The sequence below is a fragment of the Podarcis pityusensis genome (assembly GCF_964106645.2).
Source record: "Podarcis pityusensis genome assembly, chromosome: 1".
NCBI classification, from domain to species: Eukaryota; Metazoa; Chordata; class Lepidosauria; order Squamata; family Lacertidae; genus Podarcis; species Podarcis pityusensis.
In genome coordinates, this window is record NC_138028.1 from 85346435 (window position 1) to 85362990 (window position 16556).

The 16556-nt window shown below is 46.7% G+C and overlaps 1 protein-coding gene across 4 annotated transcripts in view; it reads right to left on the bottom strand.

Moving 5' to 3' along the window:
• Nucleotides 1-1991: 1991 nt before the first annotated feature.
• Nucleotides 1992-16556, bottom strand: part of SLC4A3 (solute carrier family 4 member 3) — a 50251-nt gene continuing 35686 nt past the window's right edge. For 3 of the 4 annotated variants that reach the window (XM_081010987.1, XM_081010986.1, XM_081010989.1), the window contains 13 exons: nucleotides 15897-15996; nucleotides 14606-14790; nucleotides 12483-12699; nucleotides 11936-12160; nucleotides 10536-10684; nucleotides 9086-9280; nucleotides 8697-8903; nucleotides 7876-7965; nucleotides 6485-6651; nucleotides 5754-6007; nucleotides 5193-5362; nucleotides 4730-4903; nucleotides 1992-4364 (listed from right to left, as the gene is read on the bottom strand). In XM_081010987.1, coding sequence (XP_080867113.1) covers nucleotides 4287-4364; nucleotides 4730-4903; nucleotides 5193-5362; nucleotides 5754-6007; nucleotides 6485-6651; nucleotides 7876-7965; nucleotides 8697-8903; nucleotides 9086-9280; nucleotides 10536-10684; nucleotides 11936-12160; nucleotides 12483-12699; nucleotides 14606-14790; nucleotides 15897-15996 — 2211 coding nt within the window. In that variant the 3' untranslated portion in view covers nucleotides 1992-4286. The remainder of the gene's footprint in view (nucleotides 4365-4729; nucleotides 4904-5192; nucleotides 5363-5753; nucleotides 6008-6484; nucleotides 6652-7875; nucleotides 7966-8696; nucleotides 8904-9085; nucleotides 9281-10535; nucleotides 10685-11935; nucleotides 12161-12482; nucleotides 12700-14605; nucleotides 14791-15896; nucleotides 15997-16556) is intronic. The other variant, XM_081010988.1, reaches the window with a different exon arrangement.

The window sequence follows — 16556 nt, forward strand, 5'->3', positions numbered from 1 at the left end:
GAACTCTAAGAGTGTGGTGGAGATCAGAAGTACTTTTTACTACCCTGAGAAGGCTACCGCCCTTTCTGTTGCAATTAGACCTTGCCATTACTGTTCAATCAATGAAAGTTCTGATGCGCAGTAGCTGAGAATTTGACCAGAGAAAACCCTGGTTCAAATCCCATCCAAGTAACAGTATGTAGCTTCAGGCAAGTCCAGGGATGGGGAACAAGTGGCTGGCTCTCCAGATGTTGTTGGACTCCAGATCTCATTAACCCCAGCCAGCGTGGCCAGTGGTTAAGGATAGTGGAAGTTGTAGTTGTCGAAGGCCACAGGTTCCTCATTAGTGCTCTGGAGAGCCACAGCTTCCCTATAGCTTCCAGTCTATACTATGGAGATGGTATTATTGACATCTTAAGGTAAAGGCAAAAGTACCCCTGACCATTAGGTCCAGTCGCGGACGACTCTGGGGTTGCGTGCTCATCTTGCTCTATAGGCCGAGGGAGCCGGCATTTGTACGCAGACAGCTTCTGCATCATGTGGCCAGCATGACTAAGCTGCTTCTGGCGAACCAGAGCAGCGCATGGAAACGCTGTTTACTTTCCCGCTGGAGCGGTACCTATTTATCTACTTGCATTTGATGTGCTTTCGAACTGCTAGGTGGGCAGGAGCTGGGACCGAACAACGGGAGCTCATCCCCTCGCAGGGAATCAGCAAGCCCTAGGCTCTGTGGTTTAGACCACAGCACCACCCTATTGACATCTTACAAGGCTGTTAAAAGGCATAACAATGTAATGTATGGGAAAGGCTTTGATCACTTGAAAAGCACTATATACATGCAAAGTGGTGTTATAACTTCAAAACAAATACAGTCGTACCTTGGAAGTCGAACAGAATCTGTTCCAGAAGTCCATTTGACTTCTGAAACGTTTGACTTCCAAAGCATGGCTTCTGATTGGCTGCAGGAAGCTCCTGCAGCCAATAGGAAGCCCCGGCAGACATTCAGCTTCCCAAAGAATGCTCGAAAACTGGGACACTCACTCCCAGTTTTTGATTGTTTGGGAGCCGGAATGTTCGACTCCCAAGGCGTTCGGGAGCCGAGGTAAAACTGTATGTTATTAAATTTGCCCTTGATGATAGCCTGAGAGCTGTTTGACCAGTCTCTGCCACCAAGGGCATCTGAGAAAGCCCTGATTTTCACCAGAATTCATTCCTTCTGAGAAGGGATCAGAGAAGGGCCATTCCTAGCACAGCCCAGGTGTTTGGAGGTAAATTGCCTACAGAATGTTATTCCTGCAGGCATTCATGAAGGCTGTGAAAAACTACTTGTTTAGAGTGGAACTGCACTTTACAACCATATTTAACAAAGCTAGGGTGGCTACTTCTGTTAGGGAAAAGCAGCTTTGAGAAAGCATGATTTGGAGTGGAGAGGAGGGGCTCTTTACCCTTCCCTTGCCCACTTCTTTTCTGCTGGACCTCCTGCCTTCACGTTACTCCACAAACACACTTGCAGGGTTCCAGATGTGTGCTTCCCCTCTCTTTCCTTACAAGCAGCCTGTTTTGCTTTGTTACATGCATCTCTATGCAATGTAAAGGGGGGAAATCCAGCTTTAAATGTGCAATTTAAGTGGAGGGATGATTTGATGTTAGTTTTTGCCTCAATAGTGAGACCTTTTTGCCTTGATAGTGAGACCCTGAAGAGACACTGTCAGCCAGACATCAATTTGTTAATATGCTGGACTGAGGCTTCAGAAACATGAGAGATTCCAGCAACAGGGATGTGTGCTCAGGGATGTGCATTTTCTAGAAACAGACCTAGTTAGCAAGCTATGCCTCCACACGGCCTTATTGCTGGAATCTCTCATGTTGCCTTACGTTAAGAATACATGTATCCATGTCATGCTAGGAAGGGCCTACCATACTCCAGTTTGTTCCTATGATCCTACTTGAGTGGCTATTCCTTCCTGCGTTGTCTGTTTCTGGTGCGCAGAACAAGAACCCAGGCGCAATGCTCCAGTGAAGGGTTTATTGGTGCATATCCATTTCTATTACATTCAGAGGAGTCGTAATGCACAGGCAGAGTACCAGGGACTTTGCCCCCAACAGTTCAAGTTTCCTAATCCTGGCTATGCAGGGCACAATGGAGGTCACTGTCTATGGGTGGGGCAGGCTGGCAGCCAGCTGGGAATGAGTAGAGGAAAACATTTGGCCTCATAACTACCCAGCCATCAGCAGGCAGCCCCTGAGGTAGGTGGGGAGGGACAGCCTCCATTTTATAGACAGGGAACAAGCAACGGCCCGGAGTAGTTCCATGAGCCAAACTCTTAAGCCACATAGTTTTATGCCTGACTACGGCAGGAGTCACAGCTGGCACATTTGCACACCCCATTATTCCATATACGTAATCTAACAGAACAGATTTAGCTACAGGACATCACAGTGTAGAGTCCCCATGTGATGGCCCAGTGGGAGAGCAGCTCTTCAAAACCTTGCACTGATGGTGTTTGTGCATGTGCTCAACCGCATGGAACACACCATCTGTGCAGTGCCCAGGACTAGATACATGACATTCACCAATGAAGTACAAGGGAGCACAGTATTCTGTTTCTAAAAATCAGATTCGGTGACTGAAACAAATGTATATTTCTGTGAAATTTAGTCCTATCACAAAAATCTGAATTTTCTTTATATGGCAGTTGAAGGGAAATATGAAAATAGCAGGGTTTAAGAGTACAAGAAGGCAGCTGATGATGGTGTTGGGGGAGTGGTTGTGAGGGACTGAGGAGGAGCCAGGAATGGGAGGCCACCAACTTGGAAATGTCAAGGGATGAATGATGAGAAGCCCCAAGTGCTACAGAGGGCTCATACAGTGCAGTGGCTCAATGCCACAGTGGCAGAGTACTTCAGCCCTCCTCAAAGCCATCCCCATTCCAGTTGCTGAGGCCAGGCTAGGGAATGGCCTCCTGGAGACTTGGATCTGGTAGTGAATCTTGCTCAAGCTGGGGCCACTACAAGGCAAGAACAAGGTGAGAAATGCAATAGCCGTGCGGAGGATGGAGAATAGAGCAGGAGCTGTGAGGAAGAGGCTACAGCAAGAAACAAGATGAAGCTGGAAATACTGAAGGAGGAGTTGTAGTCTGAAGCACAAAGTCTAGTACAATAGGTAAGAGGTTCTGTTATGTGATCAGGCAAATACCAAAGGCCAAGGTGCCAGTGTTTGTATCTGGTGTGGCTTTTTGCTGCTTGCCTACTACACTGATGTTGGGAGTTCCTGTTTTCCACTGGGCCTCAAGAGGGCAGTGAGCCACAAGAGTGGTGTCAAATCTGTGTGATGATTTCCTGATCGTGAGATGATCATAGTCTTCATTCAATCATTAGGTTAGCTGTTTCCTGGTCTCCAGGTTATGTTGGCAAGTTTTACCTGCACTTCCTTTTCCTGTCTAAGGGGTGGAGATCTACTTCACAAATCACTGTCTACTCTTTGGGCAACCTTTACGGCTGTCCTGAGAGATGGTGAGAACAGGCACAGCACCATGCACAAGCAGACGCATGTGCACATGGATATTGCACAAGTACCTGCATTATACTTGAGAGCAAATCAGGGTGCATAAGGCCCTTGCTAACTCACCCAGCAGTTTACTGGCTTCAGCAATCATCACTGCCATTCCTCAAATGGAAGAGGTTCAGAGTCTTCTGTGGGCAGGAAATCTTAGCTAAGGACATCATGCAGAATGGCAGGTGGACCACAGGCTGTTGAATGTTCATGGGCACAGTCATGGGACTGAATGGCAGTGGTTCAGCATGGAGAGACCAGTTGGTGCATGTGAAATCTCCCACCCCAGGAATCTGTTGGCTCTGCATGAATGCTATCAGGCTTGGCATTTCTGGCAGGACCTAGCTGCTCTTTTCCTTTGCTGGCCTGCTGCTTTTCTCCCCTTAGCAAAACAGTGCAGTCTACTTCTCTTCTGAGGGGAGGAGGCTAATGAGAGCTGGCTAAGGTACCTACTCTGGCCTACGCATGGCACAGCACCAACACCAGCAAGCTCTGCTTGGGGGAAATGGGGGGTGGTGGTGCTGGCCCCATATTCTTTGTCTGTCCAGAAGGCAGCATCTCTTGCGCTGCTTGGCCCAAGCTTTTGTGGCCTGGAGCTTCCTTGAAGGGCTATGACACAGCTGCCAGTTGGTCCAGGCCCACAATCATTTCCAAGCCACTTCAGGTTGGTGGTTGTTGCAGGAAAGCACAAGGAAAGAAGGCTTATCCCATGAAGCCAAGGGAGTACCAGGGCCAGTAGACACATGCCAACTTCTCACACAGGCATGTGAAGCTCATTGTACTCATCCTGCCCATCTTCATCAAAGTTTGGTTCTGCATCCTCGGAATCCAGCTGCAAGTGGGAGGAAAGGACAGAAGAAAAGAGTTAAGCAGCCATTCAAATACAAGGTGGTCCAAGGCCATCTCTTTTTCAGAGCAGAGACCTCAGAGCACAATGAGTCTACAGGCAGATTTGGGTGGTCTCTGGGAAAATTCACAATGTGGTTCTCCAATACAGTACTGCAGGACAGTAAAGAAGGTGACAACAGAGTCTCTTGCTCTCCAGCTTCAAACATTATATCACGATGCCATGAAAAGTTTTTTAGTTATGATATTGACCATTTAACCAAATCTGATTCATACACTTTAGACCAATGGCTGAAGAAGGACTGGGACTCCCATAACAGTTTAAGACATCAGGCAATGGTGTTTGCTTACCGCTTTGAGTTCTCTCTCATGGAAGAAACGTGGCAGCAGGAATCGTCGCAGGGGGACTGTCATGATCAGGACAAATGGGAAAGCCAGCGATGCCACAGTGGATTTCACCACCCACAGCAGCACAATGCAGGCTAGCTGGATGCATGTGAACAGGTTCATTCTCCAGGTCTTCACCTAAAGGTAAGCAAGCCAGATGATGCACCCTTCTTTGGGCAGCTCTATTTTTTAGCACTTGACAAAGTACCTGACCTTCAGAGTAATACTCCATTCCCTTCTATGGAAGGGTTATCATAAAGCTGTGCTGGTACCACTCAGTGAGTGGTTTCCTCCCCATGCCAGTCAAGCCAGCCACTGCATGCCTTTCCCCTGTCCTTCCCCATCTTTATTTTCAGGCCCATCTCAACTTGCCACCCACTGAACTTGCCACCCCTTTCATCACTCCTCACTCCCCCAGTGCACCTACCTTGACAACATAGACATGATCAGGGTGGTGCTTGGATGGCATGAAGATAAGGAGGAGCCGCTCATAGAGCTGGATGCCAGTCAGTGACGTCACACCCATATATAGGAAAATCCCAAACAGAACAGCCAATGGGATCTGGCGTAGTACATTCCCCATCACGATGGACAGGCCTGAAGAGCAGGATACAGTGTTGCATTCTCTTTCTACACACAGGTACACCCATACTTCACGATCAGAACATGGGACAATGTCTGACATTGACACACATGTACACCCCTGGATATATACTGAATAGGCCTGATGCTTTAATATAGAGACACAGAACTATGGTTAGAAAGAACAAGAAGATTTGCAGGCTCACTGTTTTACTGTATGTGTCCACTAGTTTCATGGAGCCATGTTCCCACAAGCTCCACCCCACCACCACCACAGTATGCCACAAGTAGAGAGTGTCACTACACCACAGGGGAATGAATGCCTGCAGAACAAATTCAGGTTGCTCAAATGAGCTAAGATGCACACAACCACCTCAGAGAACAAGCTCCTCTGTGTGGACCTCACCAACAAGGCCAGCGATGAGCACTCCTGTCACACGCTGCTCCTTCACTTCCTCAATCTTTGGCTTCTCACCAGGTGCAATGGCCTTGCTCATGACTGTGAGGGCGTTGACGTGGGTGACTGAGCGGACCGTGGCAGCCGTGAGCCAAGGCAGCCCAAAAAGGGCACAGAGCCCTCCCATTGTACCAATGAGCAGCAAATCAAGGTGGAAGCCCGATCCCTTTATCAACTTCCGCTCCTTCTTGCTGACAATTAGGCTGCAAAGGAGATAGGAAGGGAGGGGAGCAGAACAAACCCGAGTTTCAGTGACCAACGTAACAGATTTTGGCTGTAGCAAGGGGAGCAGTGGCACACGGTATTTTGAATTTAATGTTATTATTTTTTGCAGCAGCTCTTTCTAATTGGGAGACTTGGAAGAATCAAGGCATGTGGTCAGCAAAGGGAGCATACAAGACAAATAATATGCATCCCACTATAGAAAAGACCTCCTGGGAGCTATGGAAACAGTAGTCCCTTATTGTTCAATGTAGACAGCAGGGACAAATGAAGTTAGGAGCCTGCTGTCACATCCCCTCAGAAGGGGTCACTCTGTCTATCCCCTCGATTCTGACTTCTCTTCCCACCCAACACCAATTCCAATTACATCTGCTGCAATTATTTAATTTTACTTAGCATTTCCACAGGGTGATAGGTACAGAATGAGCTGGCCCCCAGTGTGGAGGCCTGGCACTTACGTGGTGATCTGGGTTTCCATAAAGATAAGGATGAAGACCAGAAGTGCAGGGATGGCAGAAGCAAACATCATCCACATGGGAAACACCTGGTTGCTTCCTAAGGGATGGATGAACCAGCCACGCTTGTTGGGGGTTGTGACTGACAGTACTGAGGGAACATTCAGCTTCTGTGGTGACAACATGGAGGAAAAGACATCAGTCTTGTTTTCTGCATGGAATAGATATCATAATCAACAAGAACTTTATTACCCACCCTTCACCAGTAGGTCCCAGTTCCATTAGGAATGCCACAGAAAGCTTGGAATGTGCTGTTCTATTTTGGCATCTATGTCAAAGTCATGTTAATTGGACATGCCTGTACTGGCGTATGGGTGTATGTCTTAATGGGTCTCAGATGCATTCACTGAGCTTGCTCAATTCCCAAAGCTGCTGTAGTACACCTGTGCACTGTCTGCAGTGGGCTCTGCTTCTCTATATGTATATAATGATGGGTTGTGCAGTCACACAGGGGAAATGTGGCTGGGATGCAGAACATCCGCATTGCTTTGTAATACAGTGTTACCTCAGGTTAAGAACTTAATTCGTTCTGGAGGTCCGTTCTTAACCTGAATCTGTACTTAACCTGAGGCACCACTTTAGCTAATGGGGCCTCCCACTGCTGCCGTGCCGCCACCGCATGATTTCTGTTCTCATCCTGAAGCAAAGTTCTTAACCTGAGGTACTATTTCCGGGTTAGTGGATTCTGTAACCTGAAGCATCTGTAACCCGAGGTACCACTGTATCCCACTTCCCTTACTCCATTTCTAGTTTAGAACACTGATCAGGGATCACAGAAGTTTTCACATGGCAGATTTTGCATCTTTTGGCAGATTTTGCATCTCTTCAGGCCCTCAACAAAGACTGATGGTCCTAAACACAGCCCCATTTTGAAGTTACTGCAGATTAGAAGGAATCCCAGCCTAACATGATAAAACTACCAATTGTAGATAACAATTCCAAACTACAGCTTGTATGCACACTAAAGGCATGTATGCCTCTCTCAGCACAGCCACCACAGCCAACCTGAACACCCTAGGCCAATATAGCATCTGACACTATTCGGAAGCCCAGCCAGACATGCATTCCGTCCTTAGGTGACTATACATTCCACAGACAATCCAGCTAGAGGTAACAGGGACACATTCAACAATGTAACTCACGGAATGGCCTGAACTGGATTTGTTTCCTGTTTAGAAGTCTTGCTTTCATGTGAAATTTACACTGATTGAGAAGACACAGATGCTGGCACCCACATAGACAATGGAAGTCTCAGATTAAAGTCCAAACTCCTGGAAAAACACATGTCCCTCATACCCACTGGGTGGTGAAGAGTTGGAACAGGCAGTACCTACCTGGGTATATGTATCAGTGATGGTATAGTCCACCAGAACCATGACAAGGATAGAGATAGGGATTCCAAAATCTCCAATGATTCGCCGGGCCTATAGACCAAGCACAGGAGATGAAAGTAAGCACAGGGCGTGCTGGAGATGTTGCTGGGTGCTGAGCCAAAAGACCCTATCTGACCTTTCATCCACTGAAGAATTTCTCACCATTGCACAAAGAATATGACTCTGCCTTAAAATGCTTGGTGATGAGGTTTGGTATAGTAGAATAAAGTTCCTAAAGATGATGCTAAGATGTCTGACCCTTCTCTCCACCACTACACTGCCAGTCCCTGGCCACCTTATATGTCAATCATATGGGGATGCCAGCCAGATTCAAAATGGTATCTTGATAACATTTGGGCATGCCCCAGAGCAACCTTCCCCAACTTGGTGCCCTCCATATGCTTTGGGCTAGAACTACCAACATCATTTACTATTAGCCATGGAGCCCAAGGCTGGTAAGAGTTGGAGTCCAAAACATCTGAAGAGCGCTTTGTTGAGGAAAGGTACCCTGTGGAGTGCGCAGCTGAGCCTCTGCATTTCTGTGGTTGAACTTCAGCATCCTGGGGGAAGTATTGTACCTTTGGCCTCTGTGGTATTGACTAGAGCCAGGCTCTCTCCATAAAAAGCTATGAATGGAAGGGGATCAGAACAATGTCTCCACCTATTATTGCTCTTAGTACAGGGGGAAAAACCATGCTTCAGTGAACATGTAGAATGGAAAGGCTAGATGTCTGTATGGGGAAATGCCACCACACTTCTTGCTATTTAGGCCTTAGCCTCACCTTTCCTCCTAGGAAACGGCTGTTCTTAAACTTGCGCATGAAGAAGGCAATGAAGAAGGTTCCCAACATGAGGATGAGGGACAGCAGGGCAGTGTTTGGCTGCATCTGAGCGTCAAGAGCCATGGAATCAGGAGGCAATGTGCTGCCATTTAGATCTCTTGGAAGATTTGGCGGGTAGAACCTCAGTAGTGGGTGCTCTGTAAATACCTGGGAATATAGTGTCAGAAAAGAGGACACTTACAGACAGCCATGAAAGACGGAAGAGTTGTTCATCTTCCTACTCAAGGGTGGTGTGCGAGAAGTCATCAATAACCCACAGTTTGTCTCATAATGCTGGCACAGAGTTGATACCAGCAGGCCAGCCAGGCAGGTCCAGATCCAAAGCTCACCTTGTAAAGTTTGTAGAATGTTTCATAAATAAAGATGAGGGAGATAAGGAAGGCAAAGATCTCCTGGGTAAAGGGGGAGATGTATCGCACCAGGAAGCTGCCCTCAGCGGCCACAATGATGAAAATGAAGACAATAAGCCAGAGGCCAATCCATACCCGGCCTGTCAGATACTCAATGCCCTGGCTCTGGCAGAACTGCCAAAAAAAGAAACAGAGGTGACAGAAATAAGAGAACTGGCTTGAGCACGTTTCCCTTCCATTCTTTGCACCTTGGCTCATTTTGAAGAGCAAGTCTGCACAACATGTGGCCTGCTAAACTTTGCAGACTGTTATGTATTGGACAAGCTCACTGTGTTTGCAGTCCCAGGAGGGCAACACAAATAGAGTTTTAGTGCAACCCCTCTGGGAAGTATGCAAGCCTGCAGTTGAGGCATTATAAACCCCTCCTGGTTTGATGGAGGGGAGGTGCCAAACAACCCAGCAAGAAAAGGAAATCATCAGGCTTCATCCTCTGTTCAGTTACATGGTCATCAGCATCCAGTGTCTTGCACTACCAAAACGTTACCAGGCTATTTTGAGGCACATTTGAGTATTATCCACTGTACTGCATAGCCATCACCAAACACTTTTGAAATTTGTGCTCGAGTCTTGCCCCACCATAATTGCCAAACCCTCTTGAGGTAACTCAGGGACACTCTGTGGGCAAATTCCCATGCAAGCAAAGATCAGAAATGCCCAAAGCAACAGAAATAGCAGCAGTGTTGGCCAATAACTACTCTTTCAGCCCACCATGACAGATGGAGGCAGTTGGGCCTCCTTGGTTAAAGCAATGCATGCATCCTGTATCATTAAACTGAGAGCACATGCTCCTACCCTGTGCAGTGGCGCTCTCTGGTATGGGCATAGCATTTCCTCAACAAGGATAATGTAGGCACATTGTTTAATAAACCAAATAGCCCTATTCACAGGCTGCAGAAGATTATTGTGATGATTTGAGAGGGTGCAGAAGATGATGGGGATTATTTGAGAGGAGTCACCTCTCAGCATGGAGTCAATTCCAGCCTTGAAGTCGCTAAATTATGTTATTACCTAAGCAGTGTGGGAGCAGCATGTAAGCAGGAAATAAATCCATTTGTGTACAGCGACTCCCATGTAGATGGGAACACAAACCTCTCATTTTCAGGTGATTCCACTGAGCTAGTTAAAACCCCATCCATATAGGTGAAAATAAGTTAACAAAAACAGTTTCTCACACAGTTCTGCCCCCATGTCATTTGGAATTTTGGTGATACCCTCACCACTCAAGTAATGTGTGAATTAGGCCAGATTTAAGCCTTATAGTGTCCTATATGGGCACTTCATAAGCAGTGCACAGCAGCTTGCAGTATGTGGGACATCTGCATGTGAAAGTGGCAATGTAGAACCAAGGAAGACACCAGTTTACAGATACCTTGTAAAAAGCTTCTTCAAAGACCAGCAGAGGCCCTGAGAAGCCAATGACAAGGAGAGGCTGGGCACCCAGCAGAGAAAAGAGCATGCCCAGCACTGAGGTGGAGATGATCAACTCCGAAACGCCCATGAGACCGTCTGTCTTCTCACCTGTAGAGAAAGAGCAATGTCTCTGGGACAAACTGCAGAGTGGCAGACAGAAACATGTGCCCAGCTCCCCCTGGTGGGTGGGGCTCACCACAGGAGAAAACTCATAGCCTTTTCTCTCAATTGCCACTGCCAACGAGTCCCTCCATGCACAGAGACGCTACTGTTGGATAATTTTGTGGAACAGTTAGGCCAAGGAACCTCAACATGAGCAAATTCCCTCATATTAAATTCTAACAGATGTGTCGTAGGGAGAATGGTACCCACCCTGCTGGAGCAGGGTAAACTGATGTCTGGATCTACCTCTAATATGAGAGAAAAGTGCAGAATGTAAGTCAGTGGATATATGACTCTGTTACAGTTATTATTATTTTTATATTATATGACATCTTTAAAAAATCATTTATTTCTTTACATTTATATCCCACCTTTCTTCCATAATGGAACTTAAGGCAGCATACATAGGATTCGCAAGCAGAGTCCCCCATCCAGGAACTGATCAAAATCAGACCTACTTTGCTTTAGCAATATTGTTGCATCAAGTGCTTAAGAAGTAATAAATACATTGGTGCCCATGAACACGTACAGAAGAATGGATTGTGGGTAATTGGGCTTAAAATACCCCCAATCTGTTTAATAACAAAGGGACAATTCTTCTCACCATTAAACAAATTCTTTCTCCTAACCCCAGATGGTTAAGGTCTAGTGCCTGTGCACTGTTTTTTGCTTTCAAGGATATGAGCACAATGTCCACATGCAAGCCTTGGCCCCCAGCATTTTGGTGGGTTACATGAGACCATTTTTATCCTTACTGATGTTTCTCTGCAGAGATTTGTTGAGACCCTCTCCTGCCCTACACGGCCTCTGCCCATCCAATTTAGGACTCTGGGTTGCGTGCAAATTAGCAATATTGGGGAGTGACTATTAAGAGTAGTAAAATGCTTTTATTGTTACCATAGAGAACAGGAAAGGAACATGCATAGACTGGAAAGCCCCAGAGCCAGGCAAGAGTGCAATGGGACAGAGCCAAACCCATCTGAACATAGCAAGAGCCAACTGAGCCCACCCACTTGCCCAGCAAGGGCACAGGCACAGATGAACCAATCCCAGCCACTTAGCCAGTATAAGCACAGGCAAAAATTAAACTAATGTGCTCAATCTCTTGGGCAGCCTAGCTGAACAGGAACCAGCTTGAGCAAGGAACTAGGGTGGGGCAGGGGAGGTGAGGAAGGAAGAGGAGGGTGGACTCATTACCTAGCAGTCCCCCAAAGGTGATGGCGGGGGAGAGAGCAGCGAAGTAGATGAATAGCACAGCTGCGAGGCACTGGCTGTGCAGGGCATCTTTGAGGTCACTCAGATACTTGGGGTACCTGCGCTTTATGTCCCGCACCAAACCACCAAAGACAATGCCAGTGCGCTTCAGAGGATCATCCTCCTCCTCGCCTTCTTCCTCCTCCTCAGCTTTTACCTCACAGATCTCTGGAAAGACATGAACAGCATGGTGGGGGTGAGGGGAAGGGAGAGGGAGAGGGAGAGGGAGAGGGAGAGGGAAGTAGACGCAAGATACCTTCACACCCAGTGCCAGCCTCCAGCATCCCTAGACAGGGCGGATGCAGGTTCCTCATCCCTGCCTACTCCAACTTTCAGAAAGTCCCCCCTCCCTCAGCATGAAGGAAATTGTGCTGTGTCTCTTCTGAGCTGATGCAGAGGCAAGACATGGACTGTGCTAATCCTTCCTCACCCACCCTACCCAGGCCATGAAGCAGAATGGCAAGGTACAAAAGGCAAGGAGAGAAGAGACCTTTGGCTTCCTGAACATTCCCTTCTTTGATGGACTTCTTCTGGTCCCGCTCTTTCCTCTTCCTCAGCAGCTCTTTCTGGAAGGTGGCAATTGACTTGAGCAAATCCTTCCCCTCCACTTCTGATGGAGGGATGACAATGCTACAGTCAAGGAACTCATTGATGGCATTGAGCAGGTCCTGGCGGTCATCTGCCATGTAAGCAGCTTCATGGAAATGCTGTCAGCCAACAAGGGAAGATGGTCAGTCAGGCAGAGAGCAGCCCATCACTTATCCTCTGTCCTCCAGTATAACATTGCCTGGTGATGCTGTCTCAGACCCAAGACGAGCTCATCAATCTACTTTCAAAGCCAATATTATCTCAGTGTCATCAAAGGACCCTGTAACTCTCTTCTCAGTTCAGATTGGCAGCTGTATTAATTCAGTGTCATGGCAACAGCATACGCTCCACCTATCCCTGTTCATTTGATTCCTGTCCTGGCATATCACCATCGCTATTTTATGTCTATTTTGCCTTTTGGGGGAGAATGTTGGGGTGCTGTATGTATATATATATATACATACGGTATATACATACGGTATATACATATATACATACGGTCAGGGGTCCCTTTACCATATATATATATATATATATATATATATATATATATATATATATAGTAAAGGGACCCCTGACCGTTGGGTCCAGTTGCGGATGACTCTGGGGTTGCGGCGCTCATCTCATTTTACTGGCTAAGGGAGCTGGCATACAGCTTCCGGGTCATGTGGCCAGCATGACTAAGCCACTTCTGGCGAACAAGAGCAGCGCACAGAAACGCCGTTTACCTTCCCGACGGAGCTGTACCTATTTATCTACTTGTATTTCATGCTTCTGAGCTGCTAGGTTGGCAGGAGCAGGGACTGAGCAATGGGAGCTCACCCCGTCACGGGGATTCGAACCGCCAACCTTCTGATCGGCAAGCCCTAGGCTCTGTGGTTTAACCCACAGAGCCACCCGCATCCCATATATATATATATATATATATATATATATATATATATAGCATTGTTACTGTGAGCATGAGCTCACTAAATCTAATGAAATTTTTATTCAGTGGATAACCATGTATTTTTTTCTTGGTTGTCTATGCACAAAAGTATACAATTTCCCTTCTATTCTCTCACTAACAATTTATCCAAGTGTGCAATATTGTTGAATGTTTGACTTGCGCCTATTCCATCCTATGAACGGTGGGATGCACTGTAAGATTAAAAATTGTAATAACATGTGTTTTTTAAGGAAGTTGCTATGGTCAGTTTGCTAGCATACCTTCTTCAGAAGCCAATTCAGGACAGAGTATTTCAAAGCAAATAAAAACAACTTCTAGCAAGTGGGGAAGAGCCTTCAGAAAAATGTTTGATACTTAGAGGAGTGTGTTTGGACAGCATGGTGAAGGAATGCACCAGTTGAGCTATTTGGGGCATCTGAAAGGGCATGTCCACCCAACACATTCCTCTTGCCTGGCTTCTATGCTTTAATGTGCATCAGAAGTCTTTCCAAGGGAGCAGCCCATGCATATTTACAGTTCCCCACATCCCCCATGCTGGCAAGTCAGGGGGCGTGTGGGCATGCATAAATCATTAGCAGAGTATTCAACCAAAGGAGGAAAATGGCTGGAGGCAAAGGGAAGAGGGTTCATACACAGAGCAGTCTGTGGTGCAGAAATACTGGATCAATTGGCTGACAAAGGTGATGCCAGAGGGGAGCAAACATCCCCTGCCTCCCAACTTGCCCCCACCATGCTTATCCATGCTTCCTTTTGTCCTGCTGCTTCCCCACCCTCCCTGTCCTCCAGAAAACTACTCAATCAGAGCAAATAGCAATTCGGGTGTTTTCCTGATTGACATTTGCTCCAGCACTAAAGAGTGGGTTTTCCCTGGGAAAGGAGCATAACAAGCAGAAAACCACTCAGACCTGTGCTTTCTAGGCATGGAACAAGTCTACAAACCCTTCCTGACTTGTGCTGCCTTGGCATTGTACTGCGTCTTCATGCTGTTCCCTTCCTAATGCATCTTTCAGCACCTTTGCTGCTACCCTTCTTGTGTCTTCTCCAGCCTGAACCAACACTCAGCTCCTCCTCACCTTGTCTGACATGAGAGTGGAGATGGAACGTCCAATCTCGTGGTAGTCCATGTTGGACTGGCTTGGCCCCAGCAAGACAAAGATGAAGCGAACAGGGATTGGGACTTCCAGGACTGACTCCAAGAACACAGCCTCATTCAAACGGACAAAAGCCATTGTTGGTTGCTCAAGGAACTGAACACAACCTATCAGGAAGGGAAGCATAAGACCATGATGATCAGTGTGGAAGCAACAAGCTTCTGAGATCAGGAAGCATGCTCCAGGTTTAGGGAGACTTGGCAAAATGACACATATGAACACACTTAGGGCATGTCCACACTTCCCCTTGTCCCGTGCTTTCTAGGCATGGTTGCAAGTGGTTTTGCATTTGCCCCACAACTTTCCCCTGGAAAATACGCTTTTTATGGCTGAACTGGAACAAACAGCAGTCTGCAGAAAACCCGATTTCCTTTTGGTCCAATTTGGAGGTAAGCTGTGGGTTTTCCCAGGAGAAAGTGGTGGGGCAAACAGAGATGTGGATGAGCCCTTAGCTGCAAGTACCAGCTGGCAGTGCCCTCTCTACAACACCTGCTAACAGTGGGCAGTGTGAGTAACACAGGATGCAACATCTGAGTATGCAGAGTTTGAGGTTACTGCCCCATTCCCTATTTTTGCAGAAGTGGGGAAGACTGCAACTGAAAAATGACATCTCCATTAATGAGGTGATCTTGATCTAATTCTGAAGCCACCTCAACAAAGCCAAGGGCCAAATTCAGAAGCTTCTCTGGAGTTCCCTCCATCCATACCACAGCTAAGCAGAACCTACTAGAGAATTGTCTTTTCACTATCAAGAACCTCTGACTGACCTAGAAATTCTGAGCAGGTTTACAAGCAATCCTATACTTGAGTTGCTGTAACTGAGGGGCTATAGGACCTGACAGAAGCTCGATTATACTGGCAAAATGCAAAAGAGGCTGCTGTCATGACAAGCACAGCAGCAGAACACTTCAAATATGCTGGCCAATACATTTTTTTGCCTTTGCCAAGACAGTTTTCATCCAGGCATATGAAAGGTGAGTGGAGCCATATTACTTCTCCTACCGCATGGTGGGGTTTGAACCCCTCCCCACCTGGGCTGAGAGAATATAGGCTAAGATGGCTGCTCCACCAGTGTAGCAGCAGCACCGAACCCCTGAACTCCCCATGAGACAATGCCAGCAAAAGGAAGAATGTTACTGTTGTTAAAACCACAGGTCTCCTGATGAGACCTGCTCAAGGCCAGAGTACTAGATTTTGGCTCAGGACTCCTTACCAACAAGCACTACAGTAGCCTCTGCATCATCGGGAATCTTCTCCATCAGCTTGAGATATTTGTGACGATGTCCCTCAGAGCTGTGAAGGTGCATGTTTTTCTGTCTCAACAACAAAGGTTCTCATTAGCCAGGGCTGCCTATGAAAACATTTACTCCCCACACTGCTGGAGTGCCACTTGGCTCTCTAAATGAAAGGACCATAAAAAGACAGGCTGCATTCTGATTGCTGAAGTCCAATAGTTTTCCTGCTGCTCTCTGTGATTCTAAATGCTCATTTAAGGCAAATTTAGAAATTGATTGTTTTGGCATACTGCTATAACATTCATTCATTCGCTTGCTTGCTTGCTTTGAAGTTGTTTTTTACAATCAAATGATTTATATACATCGTAATAAAAATGAAGAAAATTCAGAGAGTTCCTAAGCCTTTAGGCCAATGACTCCCACCTCTATTTCCCCCCACCTCTTGACCAATGCCACTTCTCTTACTTTTCCTTGTTCCTTCCCTGTGACCCGCAGAAATAAAGTAAGCTGTGGAAAACATTGAAATCTCTGCACCTTGCTTTGAATTCATTATTTCTTAGCAAGGCCCAGTTAGTAATGAAGGTCTCAGTGTTTTCTTTAGCTCACACAGAGATTTCACTCTACTTATCGTACTTTTC